The 20,935-nt window shown below is 63.9% G+C and overlaps 1 protein-coding gene across 1 annotated transcript in view; it reads left to right on the plus strand.

Annotated features, from left to right (window-relative positions):
* CCDC85C (coiled-coil domain containing 85C) overlaps positions 1-20,674 on the plus strand; it is a gene marked incomplete at both ends in the record, with an annotated part of 54,388 nt that extends 33,714 nt beyond the window's left edge. The window contains 5 exons of the mRNA XM_084240321.1: positions 10,655-10,728; positions 16,954-17,061; positions 19,246-19,341; positions 20,065-20,163; positions 20,585-20,674. Of these exons, the coding sequence (XP_084096447.1) occupies positions 10,655-10,728; positions 16,954-17,061; positions 19,246-19,341; positions 20,065-20,163; positions 20,585-20,674 (467 nt within the window). The remainder of the gene's footprint in view (positions 1-10,654; positions 10,729-16,953; positions 17,062-19,245; positions 19,342-20,064; positions 20,164-20,584) is intronic.
* Between the last annotated feature and the right edge of the window lie 261 nt (positions 20,675-20,935).

Below are 20,935 nucleotides of genomic sequence, written 5' to 3' on the forward strand. Positions count from 1 at the left end.
TGGGCAGCCCGGGGATCCAGCCTGTGAGCCCGGCATGCAGCGGCCTGCAAAATCTCAAAATAGAAGGGGCATCCACTTCATGCACACGACGGCGTGTGCTTTGACTACCAAGTGTGCCTTTGCTAAATTGGACTCTACCCGCTTTGTAAAAGTTCGCTGTGATTCACCGTCCTCGGGTGGGCCTGGAAGGGAGTCAGGCATGGGGCGTGGGTGGCCAGGCCGGGCGGTGCCACATGTGGCTGTGAGTGAGGCCGGCACTGTAGGGGGCCCTCGGTGGTCGGCTCCCCACTCCTTCGGCTGGTGATGTCCTGCGGGCGAGGTCCTGCGGGCGAGGGACTGGCGGGCATGCTGAGCACCTGCCTGGTGCCGGCTTGGGGACTGCCTGCCTCGTCCTCCTGGCAGTCTTCCAAGGCTGGATTTTTAAAGCTCATTCCCATGAAGCTGGGGCTCAGCGGTCTGGGCAGGGGCCGTGTCTGCCCCCGTGAGTCTCCGGCTCATGCTCCTCATCGCGGTTGCTTCTGAAGGTCAGCGGAGCTGAAAGCAAGATCGCAGGGCCACGCTCGTGATAGGGGTTTGCAGGGAGTTGTTCTCTTGACCTTCCAGCTTCTCGGGGCCGCCCCAGCTCATGGACCTTTTCCCATCTTCTGAGCCACAGATTAGGTTTCTCGGACGGTTCTGCCCCGGGCACGGGCCCTCTGACCACAGCCGGGAGGGGTCCCTCCTTTTTGACATCTGTGGAGTTGGATTGGGCTGACCTGGCGAGTCCAGGCTGGCCTCGTCTCCATCACACCTGCAGGTGAGTGAGGCCAGCAAGGCCGCGTGCTCACGGTGGATGGGGCTCTGGAGGTGGGTTGTCTGCAGTCACCAGCCCTGGCTGAGGTGTTGGCCAGAACCAGGGTCTGTGTTGTCCTGGGGGTCATGTGGGGTGCTGCTGGGGCTGGGGCCCTGCCTAGCTCCCTCCCGCTGCACTCTGCCCCTTCCTAACAGTGGCCTCAGCAGCTGAGCCCCCACATGCACGCACGGCTGCCTCATGCCCCAGGCAGAATGAAGCTGGTCCTTTGCCAGGGCTGGGGAGCCCCCTCCCGGAGGCCCTGGGACGCTGGCACCGTGAAGCTTGGCTGGCTGATAAGCGATGAGTGTTGGGGTCAACAGTCGCCCCACTGCAGGTTATTGTGAAATGGGAAGCGCAGTTTGCTGTCTGGGTCACCCTGAGTCTGGGTCATTGCCAACTGGGTGGGTCCTCACCGCCCTGCCTAATTGCAGGGACGCGGCCCTGCTCCACTTGCATTGCCATCCTGCCCTCTGAGCCCTGGGCATCCTCTGGGCTTCCTGTCCCTGTTTCTCTGGGGCCCATGCATGGAAGGAGCTTGTCCACGGTGCCAGAGTGGCTTGGGGCAGGGAGGGACCGGCTGTTGTCCCAGCTGTCAGCCTGTGGCTGCCTCCCAGCCAGGCCCCTGTGGACCTTCTCTCCCTGAGGGCATCTGCTGCCCTGGTTGTGGGGGATGGGGGTGGCACAGGTGGAGTGCGTGGCTGACCATGGCATAGCCAGTGGTCTCTGGGAGGTTTTGCATGGGCAGCCTGGGAGTTCGGGCCCAGGGTGGGGGCGCCAGGTGGCAGGAGTTTCCAGTGTCTCTCTGGAGGATCTGTTGTGCTGCCCTAGTTGTCTTCCTTTTACTTAAAAAGCATTTTTCGTTCAGAAATAGATAATACTCAGTAAGCTGAGGAAATGCGTTATTTTCCCACTGCCCACATTTACCATATTGTCAACAATAAACTTAATTTTAACATGAGATCTTTTCCTTTTAAGAAACAGAGCGTTACTGAGGTGCCCGTGGGTGACTGCGCCCTGGCATGGCCGAGCTCCCTGCGCTCGCAGATCTGTGTGGCAGGGCTGAGATGGCCGCGTGTGGGCTGGCGGGTCTCCCGCGCATTTGTTCTGTTCCTGATTAAGAAATTCCTTCCTACCTGGCACAAAATGAATGTTCTTCTTTTTTTTTTTCCTTTTAAATAACAGTTCTCTTGAGACAAACTTCACACACAGGTGTTTGTTTCCAGTGTCTTCTGGAGGATCTGATTCCACCATCTAATTCCAGATTGTTTTCCTCAAAGGTCCACCATGTTACAGTGTGTCAGGAAAGCCCAGTTTCAAAGTTGTCTTTCACATAGAGTTCTTGGCCTTCTTGGAATTGTCTTCTGTGTGGCGTGAGGTCGGGATGAAGTTGATGCTCTTCCAGATAGCCAGCCGGCTGCTGCTGTGCTGCTGAAACCCCGCCCTTCCCTGCCGGTGCCCTTGGCCAGATGCCAGGTGTACAGCTCCCTTCTGGTCCAGTCTGCACAGAGCCCTCCTCCCCCACCACCTGGAGTCCTGCCCCGGCCTGTGATGATTGTTCTTGTTTTCACTGTAGCAAGGAGACCTGCCCAGTCCTGATGCTGCCAGAGGCCACCGGACCCCCTCTTTCTCTGCTCCTGAGCCTTTGAGTCCCACCACTGCTGTTCACCCACAGGGTGAGGTTCCTGCTGAGGTGTCAGACCTGCCGGCCTCACCTCTTGCTCCTGGGGATCTGCTGGGATCCCCTGGGTCTGATGACTCAGCCACACCTAGATGTTTCCATTTCCTGAACCTCTACCCTGCCACACCTCTGCACCTCTGTGCCTGGCTGGGATGGCCCCGGTGTCCGGCACCTTCCCTGTATTCTTAACCCCTTTACCAGAGAGTTGGCCCCATTCTGGCCCCACCAGCCTCTCACAAAGGGCCTGGACTCTCTAGAGACTTGGTTGAAATCCACGATGAAGGCAAACCCCACTTTCTTCAGAAACCAGCGGTGCCTCCGTTTGTGCTGCCAAGGGCTTGGCACATACACTCTGGGTATTAGTAAATGTTTATTCTCCCTGCACCACCCCCCGCCCCCTGACTTCAGTCCCACACATTCTAGACTTGTCACAATCCCTGTGGTTCAGTCCTTTTTGCTGCAGGCGCCCCGCAGTGAATAGTTGGCCCCGGTGGGCATGGGGCCCCCCCCCCAGGACTGGAGGCTATACAGGGAGGGTTTGCTTATGCAGCCCAGCGTAGATCAGGGTTCCCAGGCCCCCACCCCTCGTGTGCTCTGTAGAATCACCCCAAGGGCCGGCATCTCAAATGCTTACGGGAGTCCAGGCCCCTCTGCCCCTCAGGGAAGAGCTCAGATGTGGAAAGGTCTCCAGGGAGCCAGGTGAACCTGGATGGGATGCAGTCAGGTGACTGACCTCCGGGTGGCTGGCTGTCCTGTTGGGCAGGGCCTGGGCCATCTCTATCAACATTCCCCAGTCATTTGGGGTGAAATCAGGGCCGGTGGGGGAGGGGACATCAACAGTGCGCACCTGCGCCATTACCTGCACGTGCAGGTCCATTTTCCGGGACCAGCAACAGAAGGCGCCAGAAGGCATTTGCAGCCCCTCCTCCCCGCACCCGGCTTGCTATCTCGAAGTCTCGTGGTTTGAGACAGTGACACAGTTTCAGCTTGATTTATCGGCGTCCTAAGGGACAGAGGGCGAATGAGGAGAGGTTTTGGTGTGAGAACACCCGAGGCCACAGGCAGATCCGAGTCGGGGCACGTCCGACGTGGCTTCCTGCTCGGCCGCTCCCGTGAGGATTCTGTGCGGGCTGGGGAGGCTTGTGGCTTTCCTTGGAATTTACTCTGGGCACCCTGCAGCCCTGGGTGAGCAGGAGGCTGACCGCGGGGCCCCCGGAGGGTGCGGGTGGCATCGCGGGGACAGCGTGTGCTTCATCCGGAGAAACTGAGTGGCCGGAGAGGCGAGATCCTGGTTTCATTAACGCGACTGCTGGCTTTCCTTGTGCCGTTCCCTTTCCTCCCCAGGTTGGGGTGGAGAGGGTGGGGCTGTGGGCACGGCCATGTCATGGCAGCACTGAGCTGTCGAGCCCGCATCTCTGGGTGCCTCTGGCCATGAGGTGTGCCTGTGGGGGGAACTGGCGGACAACGTCTTGGACACTGGTCAGCCAGCGAGGCCCAGAGGCCACCTGGCATGGGATTCAGACTGAAAACCTTATTCTCATCAACCTCTCTCCCTGGTGCTTGGGGTTTGGAGGTGCCCTGGGAGCAGAGGGCCCAGGGAAGACGTGGGCTGAGGTTACCGCGGGTCTCCAGGAACTGCCCTTTGAGGAGAGCCTGTGGCTGGGGCTCCAGGGGGCTGCCCCCACCCTGCCTGCCTCTGTGGGTGGCCTCGACAGCTCTGGGCTTGGACACACCCCCTCAGCTTGCAGCCCTGCTTTGCTAAGCCTTGTGGTTAGCCTGGCCTGGGCCTTCCTGAGCCTCCGTTTCTTCTTTGGGGTATGGGTGAGACTCGCAGCAGCTCCTTGACAGGTCACAGCTCAGGGTCATAAGAGGCACCCAGATCCTTGGTGATGACATTCTGAGAGGCCCAGGGATCACATGACCCCCCCAAACCCCCTGCCCCTGGCATGGTGGAAACTGAGAGACAGGGCGGAAAAGCCTAGACAGATCCCGTTAAATCCCAGCCCTGCACCATTCGCAGTGTGACTTTGGCCTTGCTACTGAACTTCTCTGAGTCTCAGACTCTTCTTTGATAAAGGGGTGAATGATACCAGAACCCACCTCATCAGCTTGTTGTGAGGATGACATGGGGTGGCGGAGGGGCTGAGGCTTGCTCAGTGCCTCTGGGCACACAGTAGGTATCTGTGTGAGTGAACAGGAAGGAAGGTCCTTCCAGCACCCCATGTGAGAACTCCTCTGGCGCCCCAGGTTCTGGATGGGACAGGCTGACTCCCCAGGCCTGACCCACCCTGAAGACCCACTGGAGCCACCAGGGGCTGCTCAGGGGCACAGGCCAGGTAAGAAGGGGTCACCAGGGTTTAGCCCGCCCAGCCCAGCCTCCCTGGTTCCTTGCTGCCATCGTCATCGAAAGGCATCCTTGTAGGAACCTGAGGCTCCGACTTGCTCCCGTGGCCTTCTCACCTTCATCCATAAATAATACCTGTCTCACTTTCAGCCTGCACCTCCTGGAGCTGCCGTGTGTGCAGGAGGCAGGTGCTAATGGGTATCGGCTCAGGTGCTCCTGAACCGTCACAGCCCAGGCTCTGTGCCTTTGCTCAAGCTATGCTCTCAGACTGGCCTTCTGTCCCCACCCACCCTTGTCTGCCTCTCAGAGTCAAGCTTGCTCTTCAGCGCTCAGCTAAGATGCCACCTCTTGCAGGAAGGCATCCCTTGTTTATCTTGGTCAGCACATCCTTGCTCTCTGTGCTGCTCACCCCTAGGCTGCACTCTTTCGCTGCACTTTGCCCTTCAAGAATACATGGTTATTCCTGCAGCCCTCAGTTGTTAGGCTGGGAGTCTCACAGAAAGGCCCTGTGCTTGGATGGCGTGTGATTGACCCGTAGGCTGGTCTGTGCCCTGGAACACTGCGACACCTCTCCTGGGGGGAGGGTCAGAGGAGGCTTGCTAGTGTCGGGGTGATAGCTTCATCATTAGGGGGTCCCGTCGGGACTGAAGCTCTACACACGGTGTGGAGGCCATCCAGGCTGCCCTGCTTCATATCCATGAACCAAGGTGGTGCGGGCACTCGCTTATCCCTGCTGGATGAGTCCTGGGCTGGGAGAGAAAGAGAAGCTGGAGACTCACCAGAGCCACATTCACCTTCCAGGGCAGAGGGAGGGAAGCCTGGAATGACGTGGTCCTCCAGCCCGCAGAGCCCCCGGCCCAGATGCCTCCACCCGCCCCCTCTTGATGATGTGAAGGGGAAGGGAATTCAGTCAACTGAGCAGCGGTGTGGAAACGTGAGCGCCTCTAGCAAGGCCCTGCAGAGGGACCGCGGGCTTCTGTGGCTAGGCCGCCTGCTGATGACCTGCCCGAGCAGTGACCCCGACCCTGCCCAGCAAGGATGTGGGGCAGCTGGAAGGGAAGACAGTGGAGAATCAGGTCCTGCGGGCCCCTGCCCCCTCAGCCCCACATGCCCCGATGCCGAGGGACGGCTGTGCTCGCTCCCAAGGGTGGCCATTGTGATGGGCGCCCAGCCAGGTCCCGCGCCCACTGCCCACTTCACCTGCGGCGCCTGCGGCTCCTCCTCTTCACTCTGCAGGGGGCAGGGCTGGGGCATTAACAACCCCGCCCCACCAGCGAGCCCTTGGGCAGGTCAGTCTCTCTGAGATGCCCAGACCCCTGGTGGAATCGACACCCCTTCATCAGCTCCTTCCCTCCCATCTCCATTTTCTGACTTGTGCTTCCCAGGGTCACCCCTCACAGAACCCCCCAGTGCTTAATCCCTCAGCCAGACGGGAGCCACAGACAGGGCCTCTGGGTAGAGTCCCTTGAGTGGGGTCTGGGGGGGGACTTCTCCGCAGCTCCAGAACACTCTGCCTTTCTGGCCGGCCCCTCCTTGTCTGGGTGTCTCCCATGGATGGCGGGTGTGGGTGTCCCCAGGCCCAGCACCCCTAATCTCACAGACAGCTCTGGCAGGGCTCCTGGCGTCCAGACCTGACTCTGTAAGGGGGCTGGGCTGAGGAGGAGCTGGGTTCACCTACACCTTTCCTTGGCCCAAGGCTGAGCTTGGTGGGGAGGGCAAGACTGGATGTGACCTCTGGCCCCCAAATTCTTGCAGTTTGGGCTGAAAGTGAGGCAGGAAGAAGCCTCACCTCTCCCAGTGACAGACCCCCAAGTCCCAGCCTCCGGGTAGCGGGTACCTGGTGACTAGTGCCAGTGCATGGGGCTGGCAGGCCCCGTGGCCCCTGCTCACCCTTGGGCCATCCAGGCCCTTGTGCTCCCCGGGGATGTGAGGAGGGGAGAAGCCAGGGCAGCCCCCATGGAAGCTGATTTGTGACACCCCAGGTTTGGCAGTGGGCCTGGGAGGTTCGGGGAGGGGCCGAGGGGGCTGCTTGGCCTGCCCAGCCTGGGGTCCCTTCCCCTGTTTGCCCTGAGAGCAGCCAGGCCAGGAAATGACGTGTCCCTCGCGTCCCTCCCTTGCGCGGCTTCTCATTACTGCAAACCCCGGATTAATTTAATTACACGCTCATCTCCGAGAGGCTGCGGCTCAGAGGCGCCCAGTGGGATCACGAGTTGCCCGAGGCTGCAGGGAAGGCAGCGCCTCCCTGGGAACATGCCCTCCCTGGGGTCGCCTGCCCTGGGCGGCTCAAGCATCCCTCTGCAGGGCACCTGCTCCTACCCCAGGGGCCAGAGTCCGCCCCCAGTGCCTGGCAGCAGGTCCTGCGAGGCAGGGAGGCTGGTCAGGGATGTCCAGGAGGCAGCCAGGGGTAGGCAGCCTGGGGGCCGGGTCTGCCAAGGGCAAGGCCCCCAGGGTGCAGCTGGGGGTGGGGGTGGGAGGGGGTGCCCGTCCCCCCCCCCCCGCCTCCCTCGGACTTGAGACTTGGCTGGCATCAGTGGCTGCGTGCTGAGGGTGTCCATTCAGTCCTCACTCCCCTTTTATAGAAGAACGTACCCCTCCCTGGTCTAGGAGTGCGTCGCTTGGGCACGGCGAGTCACGAGCACCGAGACTTCACTCTCTGCCTGGAGAGCGCCTCCCTGGCAGGACACCTGCCTCCCTCCTGAGTGCCCTTCAGTGAGGGATGTTTCACGCCCTGCGGGGCATGCCCGGTCCCGACAGGGGCGCGAGTGCTTTCGTGCTGTGCAGGGTGGACGCGCTTCCAGGCCTCGCTGGATGGCGGCCGGGTGCGCCCTGGCCGAGGGGCTGCGAGTCCGGCAGCTTGGGTGTCCCAGCGGGTCGGCCGCCTTCCTAATTCTACTCCTTCGGGGACGCTGGCTGGGGCTGCTGGTGGTGAGAATGTCCTCAGACGCTCTTGTGCTTTTGAAACTAAAAGGAAAATGGGCCCCTGCTCGAGGCTGCTTGGAGCTCGGAGCAGACACAGCAGACGGCTGAGGGGGGTCAGGTGCAGTGGCCGTGGCCCTGGCAGTGCCCACGTGTGACCCGTGAGGGGTGGCACTGGCTTGCCAGGCGGGGCAGGTGGGGTGCTGTGGGGTGCCAGTGGCCCGTGTCCCGTCTCAGGCTGGCTCTGTCACCGCTCTCTCCTCCCTGCCACCCCAGGAGGAGGTGTGGGCCCGGTTGTGACCATGCGCTGGCCAAGCAGGGGTGCCCATAGTCGTAGCTCACCCCTAGAACTGGCGGCAGGAGACACAACCTCCTGTGCCCAGGAAGTCCGGGGCGGGAGTGGGCAGGGCGGGAGTGAGTGACCCACTTGGCCCTTGGGGCTCCTCCTGGGCCTGGGGGGCCGTGCTAGGGCTCAGGGAGCAGGAGTTGGCTGGGCTGCATCAGGGGCTGGGCAGCCCTGAAGCTCGGCTGACGGTGGGGCTCTCTGAGAGCTTCTTAGTGGCGCGGTCACCTCTGCATCCAAGCCCTGGCCTGCAGGGTGATCCTGGGTGGGGAGAGAGGGGCTGGGGGGCTGGGCCCCAGGCCCCAGTGGGGATACCCGTGACTTCATCTGGGAAATGGGGATGATGCCTGCTTGACCCTCACAAGGCTTCACCGAGGTGCCTGATGAAGGGGCTGTGGGTGTCACACATGGGGAGTCCCCCACCAAGGGTCAGGTAATGACTTGTGAGTTAGCGAGCCAGCAGGTTCCTCCATCCACTGCTTCCCAGTTGGTGTTCCGGGAGCCTTCTATAAACAGCATGCATTGGACATGTCGGGGAGCCCTGGCTGCACCCCATCTCCCACACCCTGCTCAGCAGGGCCCAGCACACTCAGAACACTGCGGCTTTTCCCATCAGACCTGTTTGTGTGGCTGGACACGGGGCTGCTTGTCAGTGACGGATGGGTGGACGCAGGCGGGTGCAGGCTGGGACCGCAGTGACCCACCCGGGGAGGGTGAAAGCCAGGCCAGCAGCTGGCCGGGTTCCTTGCCTGGTCTGCCCCATGCTGGGTGGGCCCCCTCCTTCTCCACCACGGCCCAGCGGTTTAGTCTGTGAATAAGCCACTTTGCCTCAGAGCCTTGATCCCTCAGCTGTGGAGGAGGTGCTGGGGGGTGGGATGGGGGGTATCGCACCAGGCTGTGGCAGGGCTCCCCAGTAGGACTGTGCTGGTCAGGTGTCATCCCCAAGGGCGAGGGTGGGGTTCTGGTGGGGAGCCACCCTGCTCCTTCTCTGGAAGGGCCCACATTCCTGAGAGGTGACTGGTGCTGATTGGAGCTGGTGGGGGGTTGTGTAATCCCCAAGCAGTGATGGGGGGCTGGGCGCCCCTGCTCCCGCCTTGCGCCTGGAAGAAAACTCCTGGGCTTGGTCCAGCATTGGCCAGGCTGGTCTCTGAAGGGTCCTTCCCACGAGCTTGGGGAACACAGTGACCCACACATGCAGGCCTGCGCCCTGCTTGCCTCTGCCAGGGGTGGACAGACACTGTCCTGTGGCAGCACCCCCACCCCCTGTGCCCAGCCAAGACCCCACGGGCCTGTTCCCTGGGTCCCCAAGCCGCCAGACTCGTCTGGGCATTAGGTCTGGGTTTGGTTGAAGGGCCCTTGTCTGACGCCTTCTGAGATAAAGGGCGGGTGCTGTCATCTGGAACAACCCTGCATCCTTTGAGGGGCAGACTGGTGGGGCTAGATGGGGCCTGGCTGGTGGGGGTGGATGGGGCATGGCTGGCATGTGGGCCTTGTGAGCTCCACTGAGGTGCTCCTGGGAACAGAGGCCCTAGCCAGCCCCTCTCTAGGCTGCTGCAGACCCCGGGGCGGGGGGGGGGGGGGGGGGGAGGTGCTGCTGTCTGCACCCAGGGGGGCCCCCACACCCACCTGCCTCTGTGCTTGCTGGGCTGGTTTGGTCCCCTGGCCCACCTGTGCTGCTGGGTCCTCCAGCAGGCCCTCCTGGCCTGGCCACTTTGTCACCTCTGCCGCATGCCACGCTAATCTCCAGCAACCCAGTGCCGTGCTGGAATTTTGCCGGCTTCTCTGATGTGATACTGAGCTCAGGGGTGGGGGGACACCTCTGCTGCAGCACTTTGCAGCCATTGACTGTTGGGCCGCCCCCAACGGCCCCATCAGAACCTGGGGGTGGGGCCTCCCTGGTGGCACAAGGGGTTAAGACACAACCTATGAAGGAATCTGCAGCCTCTGCAGCAAGAGTTCCATCCCCCGGCCAGCCAGGGAGCAACCCACATGGCGCAGCAGACCTCTCCTGCCTCGCCCGCTGCTCCCCTCAGCAGTGTACTTCAGTCAATCTGCCTGTTCTGCTCCCCGCTCTGTCTCTGGTGGATCCTCTCCCCACTTCCCCATACCTCTGGCCTTAAAAAAAAAAAAAAAAAAAAAGAACCTGGGGGTGGCTGGTGGGGATGTCCCAAGGCCGAATCCAGCACCTCTAGCTCTGTGCTCACCTCTGGAAGAACCTGGGTGGAAAGGTGGCCCACTCCTGCCACGCGTGCACCCCCACCCATGTGCCCCCTGCGCCCCCCCCCCCCCCCAGGTGCTCCTGCGCGGTGGGCAGAGGACTATGGTGCTGACTTGCACTGTCAGGGCTTGAGTTTCCCCACTGTGGGGGGGAGGGGGACACCCTCTGGACTCGGGGCCCTCGGGGGTACCCTCTGGTGTGATGGCCCCTCATCTCTTCCTGATAGGTCCTGGAACCCCAGACCTGGCTCCACGGTGAAGGGGCACGTGGGGGGCTCTCCTGCGGGTGTGTGTCTGATGGTTTCTGTCCCCCTGTCGTTGCAGATCCCTCGTCCACCTACATCAGGCAGCTGGAGACCAAGGTGAAGCTGCTGGAAGGTGACAAGCTGCTTGCACAGGTGGGTGCCCGGTGGGCGGGTGGGTGCCCACACGGGGGCCCGTGTGAGCCAGTGAGCTGTGCCGCGTGCCACGCGTCCCTCTCACGGGGCTCCTCCCTGTCTCACCTCTTCTCCCACCTGCCCGTGCTGCCTCTCGGGCCGTGGGGCCACAGACGTCATCTCCCTGCCCAGCCTCGGGGCTGCCCTTCATCACGGCCTTTTGCCGTCTGTGCCCCTGAGCGGTTCTGGGAGCACCCATGGCTGGAGGACGGGCGGTCCTGGCTGGAGCGCGGCCCTTGGGCCCTCGCCCGGAGCCACGAGAAACCCCCTGCCTCCCCGGGCTGGGGTCTTCCTGCTTCCTCCCGGGCCTGCCTCCACCACGCGTCCCTCCTGCGCGCAGGAGAGCAGGGTCGGGGCTGGGGTGGGGAGGTGCGGGGGGAGGCCGAGCAGGTAATGGAAGTGTGGAGGGGCCGGGACTGCCCAGAACGTGGGCCCGCCCTGCTGCAGGGGGTCCCCGGTGGTGGGAGCCCTGCTCAGCCCGGCTTGGGGCGCCGGGAAGCCAGCCAACTTGGCTGACCCTCCAGCCTCTCCCCTGCACCCACCCCTGGCTTATCTCGGCACCCCCTCCCCACACTCGCTGGCCCCCAGGCGGCAGGCGGATGCCCAAAGCGTTTCTCTGGGAACCGACCCCAGGGCAGGCTCAGCTGTCTGGGCCTGTTGCTAGGCGACGAGCAGACTTGGCACCCCGCCTCGGGCTGCCCGCGGCACCGCTCTGTCCGCTGCGTGGCCGCCGGGAGGCTCACGGCCCGTGTGGAGTGCAGGCCTCACCCCGCACGGGCCCCATGGACAGTGCCCACGGCCCCGAGGACTCCGCAGCGTTCATGGTTCCCCTCTGGGGTGCCCCTCGCCTCACCACCCCCGACCACCACCCCATGCCAGGTTGTGCGCTGAATGGCAGGGCTGTGTCTGTAACTTTATATGTTGGTTTAAGGCCCTGTAAGCAGAAGGGCTTGGCCATGGACACGTTTGCTTCTCGGGGCTGGTGGGGCGGGCGGGGGGTGGGAAGATGTTGCTGGGGCCACACAGGTTGGGGGCGGGGGCTCCTCACACCCATGCACTCCAGGGCCCTGACCCTGGCCAGTTGCAGTGGCTAAGGCGAGGGGGCTGTGGGGTCTCTTTGGGAGCCGCAGGCAGAATGGGGGTGGCGGGGGCAGCATTAGGGCGCGGGCCTCAGGTTTGGGGCAGCGAGCGGGATGGGGAGTTCTCGCTGCGGCCACTGGACCCAGGATGGAGGCCGCACCGCATCTGGCCGTGGCCGCTGGGGCCAGTGGCCTTAAGTCCGCCCGCTGGTGTCGCTGTCTCACTGTCCCTGGCGCGGGTGCTGTTTGCAGTGCTGCTCTGTGGCCTCCCTGGTCACGGCTTGTCCTGTTCCCCAAGGATGGAAGCGTCCCTGACCCTCAGCCCCTGTGTCCTGGCTACCGCAGGGACAGCCGCCCTGCACTTCCCTCTTCCTCCCTGTGGGCACCCTGGTCTCCCGAGGGACTGCCCCAGGTCTGTGTCCACTTGCTCCACACTAAGGTGTTCAGAGGCGGACAGGGCCCTGTGCCTGGGGCTTCGGGGACCACAGCCGCTTGGGCGGGCTGGGGGTGGCTCTTCCCACCCCTTCCCTGTCCCCAAGCCTGGTCTGAGCTGCTCCTGGGGGTCAGACCTGGGGCTTGGCTTGGAGGCACTGCAGCAGGGTTCTGTCCCCAACTGTGCCCACTCTGGGCCGGGCACGCTGGACCCAGACATCTTTCAGATGGGGTCCCTAGCCCAAAGCCCGACTTGCCAGCTGCAAGAGGCTGGACTGGGGTGCAGGGGTCGCAGGCGTTTCCCTACCCGACCGCTCTCGGACTGTGCTGGGGACTCTGCGTACGACGCGGTGCGTCCAAGTGGCCGATTTCTGCAGCTGAACTTTCCTTTCTCTGGCCGAGCCCCTGAGCCCAGCTCTGCTGCTGGTGGTGGGTGTCCGTGGGGCTGGGGTGGAGGTGGCCGTGACACCCAGCTCCCATCCCTAGTCTCTTAGCGAAAACCCTGCTGGTGGGTAGAGGGTCTTGTCCAGGGTCTCCCAGCTGGTGTTGGGGGGTCAGGGCCACACTCAGCATCTTGAGAAGGGGGACAGCCGTGTGGCGCTGGGGTCTCAGCCCCCTGGAGCCTCGCGAGTTGCCTGCCCATGTGCACTTGCTGCAGGGGGGGACTGGCCCTCTGCCTGATGCCAGCTGAAGCACCCAGGGCTTGGTGGCACTATGGGGTGTCTCCAGGGTATCCCCAGGGCTCCTGTTGCTCCAGCTTTATGAGGCTCCTCGAGCCCCCACCTCCATCTGCTCACCTATAAAAGGGCGCCCAGTGTTTATCTGGTCACTTGCTGTGTACATGGCCCTGGGGTGCAGGGCAACCAGGCAGGGGCTCACGTGCTTGAGGGCGGCTGGGGACTGCAGAGGTGGGGTGTCCCTGGGTAGGCTCGGCATCTCTGGGGTTCAGCACTGCTGGACTGGGGGGATGCACCTTGGGGAACCCCTAGCTGCCCCCACCCGGAGTCTGAGGTGCAGAGGAGACCCTTAGCCAAGGGAGATCTGCTCGGCCGCAGCATGCTCATCCCTGCAGGCAGCTGTGATGCCCATGGCATTGTGGGGCTCGAGGAGAGGTGGCTGCTGGGCGGGACTCTGGCCTCGGCCTGGTGGGCTCTGGCACAGGAGGTTGTATGACTGGTCCATAGATCTTGTGAAATCCCAGTGTGCAGAACAGGGACTCTGCCCGCTGGGGAAAAGCAGGAGAGAGCAGCGTGGGTCTTGGAATGTCTGAAGGGGACGTGGCCCCAGGTCAGGGTGGGAGGCAGGGCCTCCGCGGACACCCCCCACCCCCCCCACCCCGTGGCCTCTATTTAACTCCAAAATAGCTTTAATTAAAAATGTGCCAGAGTGTTCACAGGCTAAATTACTGTATTGCAGTTCGTATTTTCTTTCTCGTGGCGGCTGTAAAATTTCATCAACACAGCTGCTTCCTCTTGGTGATTCATCCCCAGCCCGTACGCACACGGTGATTTTTCCTGCCGGTTTCTGAGCCAGCCGGCTCGCGTGGGGGCGGCTGTAACTGCCGCTGCGGCCTTGTGCTCTGCTCCCCACCGGCTCCGCCACTGGCTGATGAGCGATAAACCCGTTCAGTGCCGGAAGCGGCTTTGTCAAGAGCAAGAGCCTTTGGGTGCTTGCTCCCAGGGTCTGGCCTGACCCCACCCCTGACCCACACCTGCTGTCCCTGTACTACCACACAGGGTCCCCGAACTCTCAGGTCGCAGGTGACCCCTGGGTTTATACCATGTGCAGACGGGGAAACTGAGGCTGGGCGGAGGAGGATTTCCTGGCACGGGGGACGTGTTGGTCCCAGACACTGAGCAGCTAAATATTGGGCGTGTATTGTCGCATGGCCCCGGGGCCAGGAGTGGTTGCGCTGAGGCCTTGAGGGGCCCTGTCCGGGCCTGCCTCCTGGGCTGTCGTGTGCCCCCTGTGTGCCCGTTGCCTTCCAAGTCTCAGTTTGTGCTTTTCAGGAGGACGCCTACCCGGTGGCCTCAGTCAGTTGATCACCCCTCCAAGGACCTGTCTCCAGATGGGTCCCCTGTGGAGGTACCGGGGCCGGCGAGCCTGCGCCTGGATTTGGGTGCGTGGGCCACAGCTCGGCCTATGGCCACGCAGTCAGTCTGGTGGTGTCGGAAAGTGGGTTTGGGCCCTGGATGAATGTGAGTTCAGGTCCCCCTCTGCACTCACCTAAAGGGCTGGTGCACCGTGTCCTGGCGCCTGGGAGGGCCCCGGCGTGTCCCCAGGGAGTGGGAGGCACCCAGGTCTGAGACACCCACCGGCCCTGCATGAGCCTCTCCTCTCTGCCCTGCGGCCTGGGCCCGCGGGTCTGAGTGGCCGGTCCCCTTCCGGTGTCTGCATGTGGGGCCCCGTGTCTGCACCTGCCCTTGCTTCCACCCCGCAGCCCCCGCTTCCCCTGCAGGCACTGCCCCCCTGCCAGAGTGCGCACAGTAGGTGCTTCTGAAACAAAACTGCTGCAGCAGGCAGTCCCCTTCAAGGAGGCAGGGAGGAGGGGTGGGTAGCTCCCCTTGAGTGAACCCAGAAAGGGGCCCCGCCCACAACTGCCGCCCTCCCCCCAAAGTGGAGTCTTCTCCTTGTCCTGCCCCTGCCCGTTTCCATTCAGCACCCCTCCAACAATGCTCCCACATATATTGCGGTGACCCGAGGGGCCCCCAGCTTCTTAAGCAGGAACCCATAGGGAGATGGGATGGGAGAATGGGGGTGCCCCCGTTCTCCTTGCTGCCCGTCTCGGCCTGGCTGAGTTGGGCAGTGTGGCAATGACACCCCAGAGGGAGGCCTGGGGTGTGCTCAGGTCTCCGGACTTCGGCCTGTGACCCGGGTCCACTCTCCTGACCAGCACGCTGTGGGGCCCTTTGGGGGCAGTTGGGATGGAAGGGGTATGCTGAGTGCTTGCAGCCCCCCTTTATTTCCTTCCCTTTGGATTCCAGTGATCCCACGGCAGGGAGCAGGCTGAGGCCCACACTGGGGGTGCGGGAGGATGCCTCCTCCCTGGCCCGAGGGTCTCTGTCAGGGGGCTGCAGGTGGGCCAGGCGTGCCCTCGAGTAGCATCCTGGCCGCCCTGCATGTTCCCCGGGCTGCAGGCCCAGCCACCCCAGAAGGTGGTTTCAGCTTCTCCCTCTTGGTGATGAAAACCTCAGAATTTCATTCTTCCAGGCACCACCAGGCAAATACCAGGATTTTTAATTTGGATTTAAGAGCCATTATGGTGCTTCATTTCCATGTGTCATTAGTCACGCTGCCCCTCGAGAGGCTCTCCCCGCCAGCTCTGTGGCTTGCTGATACAGTTCTGGAACACGCGAATACGTGTAACCGTCAGCGAGGGCCGGGGTGGGAACCGCAGCTGCTAATTAATAAAACCCGCCCCCCCCACACTCGCCTCCTCCCGAGCAGCGGTGGGGGAGGAGACGGCAGCCCCATGTACAGCAACCACACAGGGCCGCACCTTGGCGCCGGGGCCAGACTGAGCCCCGAGCCCTGAGTGTAGACGGTGTGAAAACAGTGTAGACTTTAGTGGGTGACAAAGGGCAGTGCTGAATGTCTTGGCCCCTGGGGCTGGTCGCCCTGACTCCTGTTGGTCCCCAACAGGGTGGCCTACACCGGACCCCAGCTTGCGGTGGGTGTTCCTGCAGAGTGGTGCTGGGGGGCGGGGCAGCCCGGGCTTAGAGCTCTGCCTGTCAGAGGCCTGGCCAGGGCAGTGATTTTGTTTGGGAATTGGGGGTGACCTCTTCCAGGGGGGATGGCCTAGGGAGACAGGGGTACCCTGGAGGGGTCTCACCCATGGAGGGATGAGTGAGTGTGGGTGGGGGCAGGGCTTCTCTGGATGCCTGGCAGCAAGGGACTGGACCCCACCAGCTGGCCAGGGCAGATGTGACCCCACAGCTCGCTGCCTTGGTTGCCCCAGGCCCCCTGGCAAGACCGCCCACTTTCTGGGCCACCTTGAGAGGTGCTGGGGTGACCTTGGCTCACAGTCAGCCCCTCTGCGGATCTTGGGGCCAGTTCTCAGATACATGGGCAGGTCTTTGCACTGGCCAGTGAGGTGGGCACCTGGGTGGAGGTCTGCGGTCAGGATAGGGTGACCCAGGCCTGTGCTTTTACCCTCTGACAGCCTCCGGGAGCATCTTCCTGAACTCAGCCTGCCCAGGGCACCAGGTCTAGGCACCTGGAGACCCGGGGTCTGTGGGGGCTGGAGGACGGGGTCCAGGAGGAGGCAGAGGGCATTCCCTGGCCTGGCGTGGGACCCAGCTGTGGGGTCTGGGAGCAGAGGGATGAGGGTCTCGGGTGGGAGAGCTGGGTGCTCATTCACCCACTCACCCCCATGTTCAGCTGTCCACAAACTCATCAGGAGCAGAAGGGAGCCCTGCCTCTGGGCACTGACCCTCTGGTGGGGAGTCAGAGGCTGATGATGGCAGTGAGGGCGGATGGGGTGTGAGTGGGCTGGTCCCCAGGAGGGCGCCTTGAGGGTGAGGGAGGGACCCTCGCTGGGCACAGAGTCTGGGCCTGCTGAGGGAGCTGCCCAGGGTTCTGACGGACTGCCTTGGCCCCTTGCCCCCAACCTCTGCCCCTGGTCCCCCCACCTCTGCCCCCTGGTGCCTCACCTGTGCCCCCTCTCCCCCTGCAGCAGGCAGGCCCCGGAGAGTACCGGACGCTGCGGAAAGGCTTCTCCCCGTACCACTCGGAGTCCCAGCTGGCGTCCCTGCCGCCCTCCTACCAGGACTCCCTGCAGAACGTAAGTCCCCCCCCCCCCCAACACTGTCCTCGGGTGTGCCCCGTGCCTGGGATCCGGGGACAGAGTCCCTGGAGGCCCAAGGTGCAGGCGTTGGGACCTGCCTGGGGACACATAGACAGCCCGTGGCCCAGTGGGCCGGGCCCTCCCTGCCAGCGCTGCCTCCAGGTGCGGCGAGGCCGGCAGGTCGAGGCTGGGGTCACGGCCGGGAGCCTGTCCTTCTCCCCCGCGCTCTCAGGGAGGGAGGGGCTCTGAGGCTGAGGGTGGCAGAGGCGCTCGGGTTGGCGGCTTGGCAGCTTAACTTGCCTTTGGTTATCCAAGCTACCCGCGCGGCCGGGACGCCGACTCGCCCTGGGCGGAACGGGAGGGGTGGCGTGGGGCTGGCCTCTGGACGTGGGTGCCTGCTCGGCGCAGCTCTGGCGTCCCAGCCCTGCTGTGTCGAGCCCTGCTGGGTCCTGGCCGTGGCCTCCCTGCCCCACCTGTGCAGACGGCGCCTGCGGCACGGTGGTCTCCGCACGCAGCGGCCGACCAGCCCCTGAGGGGGCACTTAGGGAGCAGAGGGGCGCCCAGCTGTCCAGCCTGCTCTCCCCATGCCCAAGGGGCCTTTGGGGAGCACCCGGCGGGCACAGTGCCGAGGCTTGTATCCTTCTCCTGTATTTGCAGTGCCAGCGTCACTGATAGGACCTTAGGCACGTCTCACAGGCAGCCCCCAGAGGCTGGCTGGCTTGGAAAGTGCTGGACCACGTGGCCTTTATGGCCACTCCTGGTTGCCCTGGAGCAGGTCCTGGGCTCCCTTACGGAGCAGGTTCCCTGAGTGCCCTTCTGAAGGGGGACATGAGGCCAAGCAGGTGCTTCCCAGCACCATGCGCATGTGGCTGTCGCCCCCTGCTGGCCATCAGGGGGAGAGCACCTGTCCAGTCTGGCCCCTCCTGTGGTCCACCCCACCCAGCACCCGGGATCCCTGTTTGGTTCCCCCACATTGCAGACCTGGACACAGGGTTCTGTTGTCCAGATGAGATGAAGGCCCAGAGTAGGGCAGGTCGTGCCAGCAGAACCTGGTCCAAGCTCAGCTTCTCGGGCCCCAGGGTTGTGGGCTCAGCCCCTGGCGGCTGCCGGCCCCACGGGAGATGCAGCCTGGGAGGGAGCCCCTCCTGCGATGAGCCATGTCTTTCGGGCCCCAGGGTTGTGGACCCCGGAGCAGGCTGCGCCTGGGAGGCCCTGGGAGTGGGCCTGGGCTGGGCAGGTGGGGCCAGGAAAGGGGGCATGGCAGTCCACCGCCTTGTCTGTGGACCCTAGGCTGAGGGTACCTTCAGTTGAGCCTACCCGGTCAGCCGGTCACTGCAGGGACCCCTGACCAGGAGGGTCCCCAAGGTGCCCCGGGAGCCCAGCACCCACTCTCCTGCCCATGCAGCCCCATGCCTGGGCGGGCTCTTTGGTCCTGGTGTTTCCGTCTGGCCTCCAGACTCACCCCTCGATGACCCCCTCCCCGCATCTCCTGAACCCCAGGCTCCTGCTGGTCCCAGGGCTCCTCCCTTGAGGCCTCTGTGAGCCCCTTCTGTGGGGTCCTGTGTCCCTTCTAACCTTGCTCTAAGGAGGGGTCCCCCTATAGACTGAGGCAGAAGCTCTGTCCCCCCATCTCCTGGCCCAGAGACCCTTGTGGGGGAAAAGTTGGGGAGGGGGCTCTGATACAGATGGGCAGGGAGTGGGGGGCTGGAGCCCCCCCAACCTCCTGCCCTCAAGCTGACATGGAAGCGGCCAGCTCGATGCCAACAAATGTTTCCAGAATGAGGTGCCAGGAGGGTGGGGGCTTAGAGCGGAAAGAGAACAGCCCCAGCAGTGCGGGCGTTGTAGGGCACCCACCTCACCTGGGGGTGCTCTGACGTGGCAGCACTGAGGTTTGAGTCCAGGCCCCTCTGTCTAGGGTAGGTGGTCTTTGGGAGTCTCTGCCCTCTGATCTGTACCAGCATCTGCCGAAATGACAATGGGCCTTCTGGGCGGACTGTAGAGTAGCCGCCGCTGGGCACGTGGGGCTGGGTGCGTCCTGCCCTTCCTTGCCGTGGTCAGCTCAGCCCCCTCGTACTGCCCAGGTCTGGCTCCACAGAATCTTGTCCTCTCTGAGCCACTGGGCCCACCTGGGGCGCTGCATAGGACCAGCCAGGTGAGCTCAGCGGTGTGGTTCTCCCACAGGGTCCGGCCAGTGTGGTCCCCGAGCTGCCCTCGCCCCCCTCGGCTGGCTACAGCGCTGCGGGACAGAAGCCCGAGGCCGTCGTGCACGCCATGAAGGTGAGGGGCGGGCTCTGCCCTCTCCAGGCGCTCCCTCAGGGGCCCCCACACCCTGGCATCCCACGGGACCCAGGAACCTGGGACCCCACGTTTGCCCTTTCTGGGTCCCGGGGCAGCAGGTGGGGGCTGGGGGACAGTGACCCACATGGGGAGGGACTTTGGGGTGCTGGGTGGCAATATGTAGTAAGGAGCAGGCCTGGTCGGGTGTTCCCCCAGGGAGCAGGATGGGCTGGGATGTCCCCTCCCCCACAGCCACATGCACACCCCACAGGCTCCCCCCTGTACGACACATATACCACCCACAAACCAACCCCCCCTGCTACCCCTGCCCACCACAGAACCCCCCATGCCCCATGTGCTCCAGAGGGCTTTGCGGCCTCCTTGGTGCCTCCGAAGCACAGTCTGGGGAGCCTGGCTGGGGTGACCCACCTGTCTGAGCATGGTCTCTGCCCACTTATCTGTGCTGCCCCCAGGGGCCCTGGCCTTAGCTCTGCCCCCTTCGGGGTTGGGAGGGCACTGTTTCCCTCACGTGTCCTCCACAGTGTCGCTGGGGTGAGGAGGGACGCAAAGGCCGGCTACCGTCGGGCGCCCACGCTGGAGCCGGACCCCGACCCCGCGGCTGGGGCTTCTTGGCTTCTGCTTGCAGCTGGGGAAGCTGAGGCTCGGGGTATCACCCGAGGCCACCCCTGGGGCTCTGCCCTGATCCAGGCCCATCCTCTGCAGGTCCTGGAGGTGCACGAGAACCTGGACCGGCAACTCCAGGACAGCTGCGAGGAGGACCTGAGTGAGAAGGAGAAGGCCATTGTGCGCGAGATGTGCAACGTGAGCCCTGGGGGCCGGGCCGGGCCTGCTGTGGGAGGGGTCCAGGTTCACTTCCCCTTCTCCCCAAGAATGGGGTCCTCGGCCCCCACGCCCTGGGTCCCAGCTGGTGCCCCTGGAGGCCTGGGAGGGAGCCCCTCCTGCGATGAGCCGTGTCTTTGCCCCTTTGCGGGGGTGCCAGGGAGGTGCTGATCCTGGGCTTCACTAGGGTGGGGTTTTCTGAACCCCTCTCCTCTGTGCCTCCCAGGGCCCACTGTAGGGCAGCGAGGCCGAGCCTGTGACCCAGCCGTGGCCCGCTCGGGATGGCAGGCCTGGTCGGGAGGGCGCACCTGCAAAGACCGGGGCTGCGTGTCTAGAGGCCTGTTTCCCCTCCTGGCCAGCGGGTTGCTGGAGGGCCCTGCACTCACCGCCTGCCCCCCCACAGGTGGTATGGAGAAAGCTGGGGGACGCCGCCAGCTCCAAGCCCTCCATCCGGCAGCACCTGTCCGGTAACCAGTTCAAGGGGCCGGTGTAAGGCCTTCTCAGGGATGTGGACTGCCCGCCGGCCCGGGCGCGCAGACACGCCGCAGCTCCCTGGCCTGCGCCGAACTGTACATAGAGCGCTGCCGCCACCCGGCCCGCGCCCCACCAGCAACCTGGGAGACGCTGCCGACTTCCCCGCGCCATGGCCAATGGCAGCTGGACCTGCTGCAGGGACACCACTTCCCACCGGCCCGCGGTGGCCTGACGCCACTCACCCCGCAGGGGTCCCCGAGTCGTGGACAAGGAAATTCTG

Source organism: Talpa europaea, assembly GCF_964194135.1.
Source record: "Talpa europaea genome assembly, chromosome: 8".
NCBI lineage: Eukaryota > Metazoa > Chordata > Mammalia > Eulipotyphla > Talpidae > Talpa > Talpa europaea.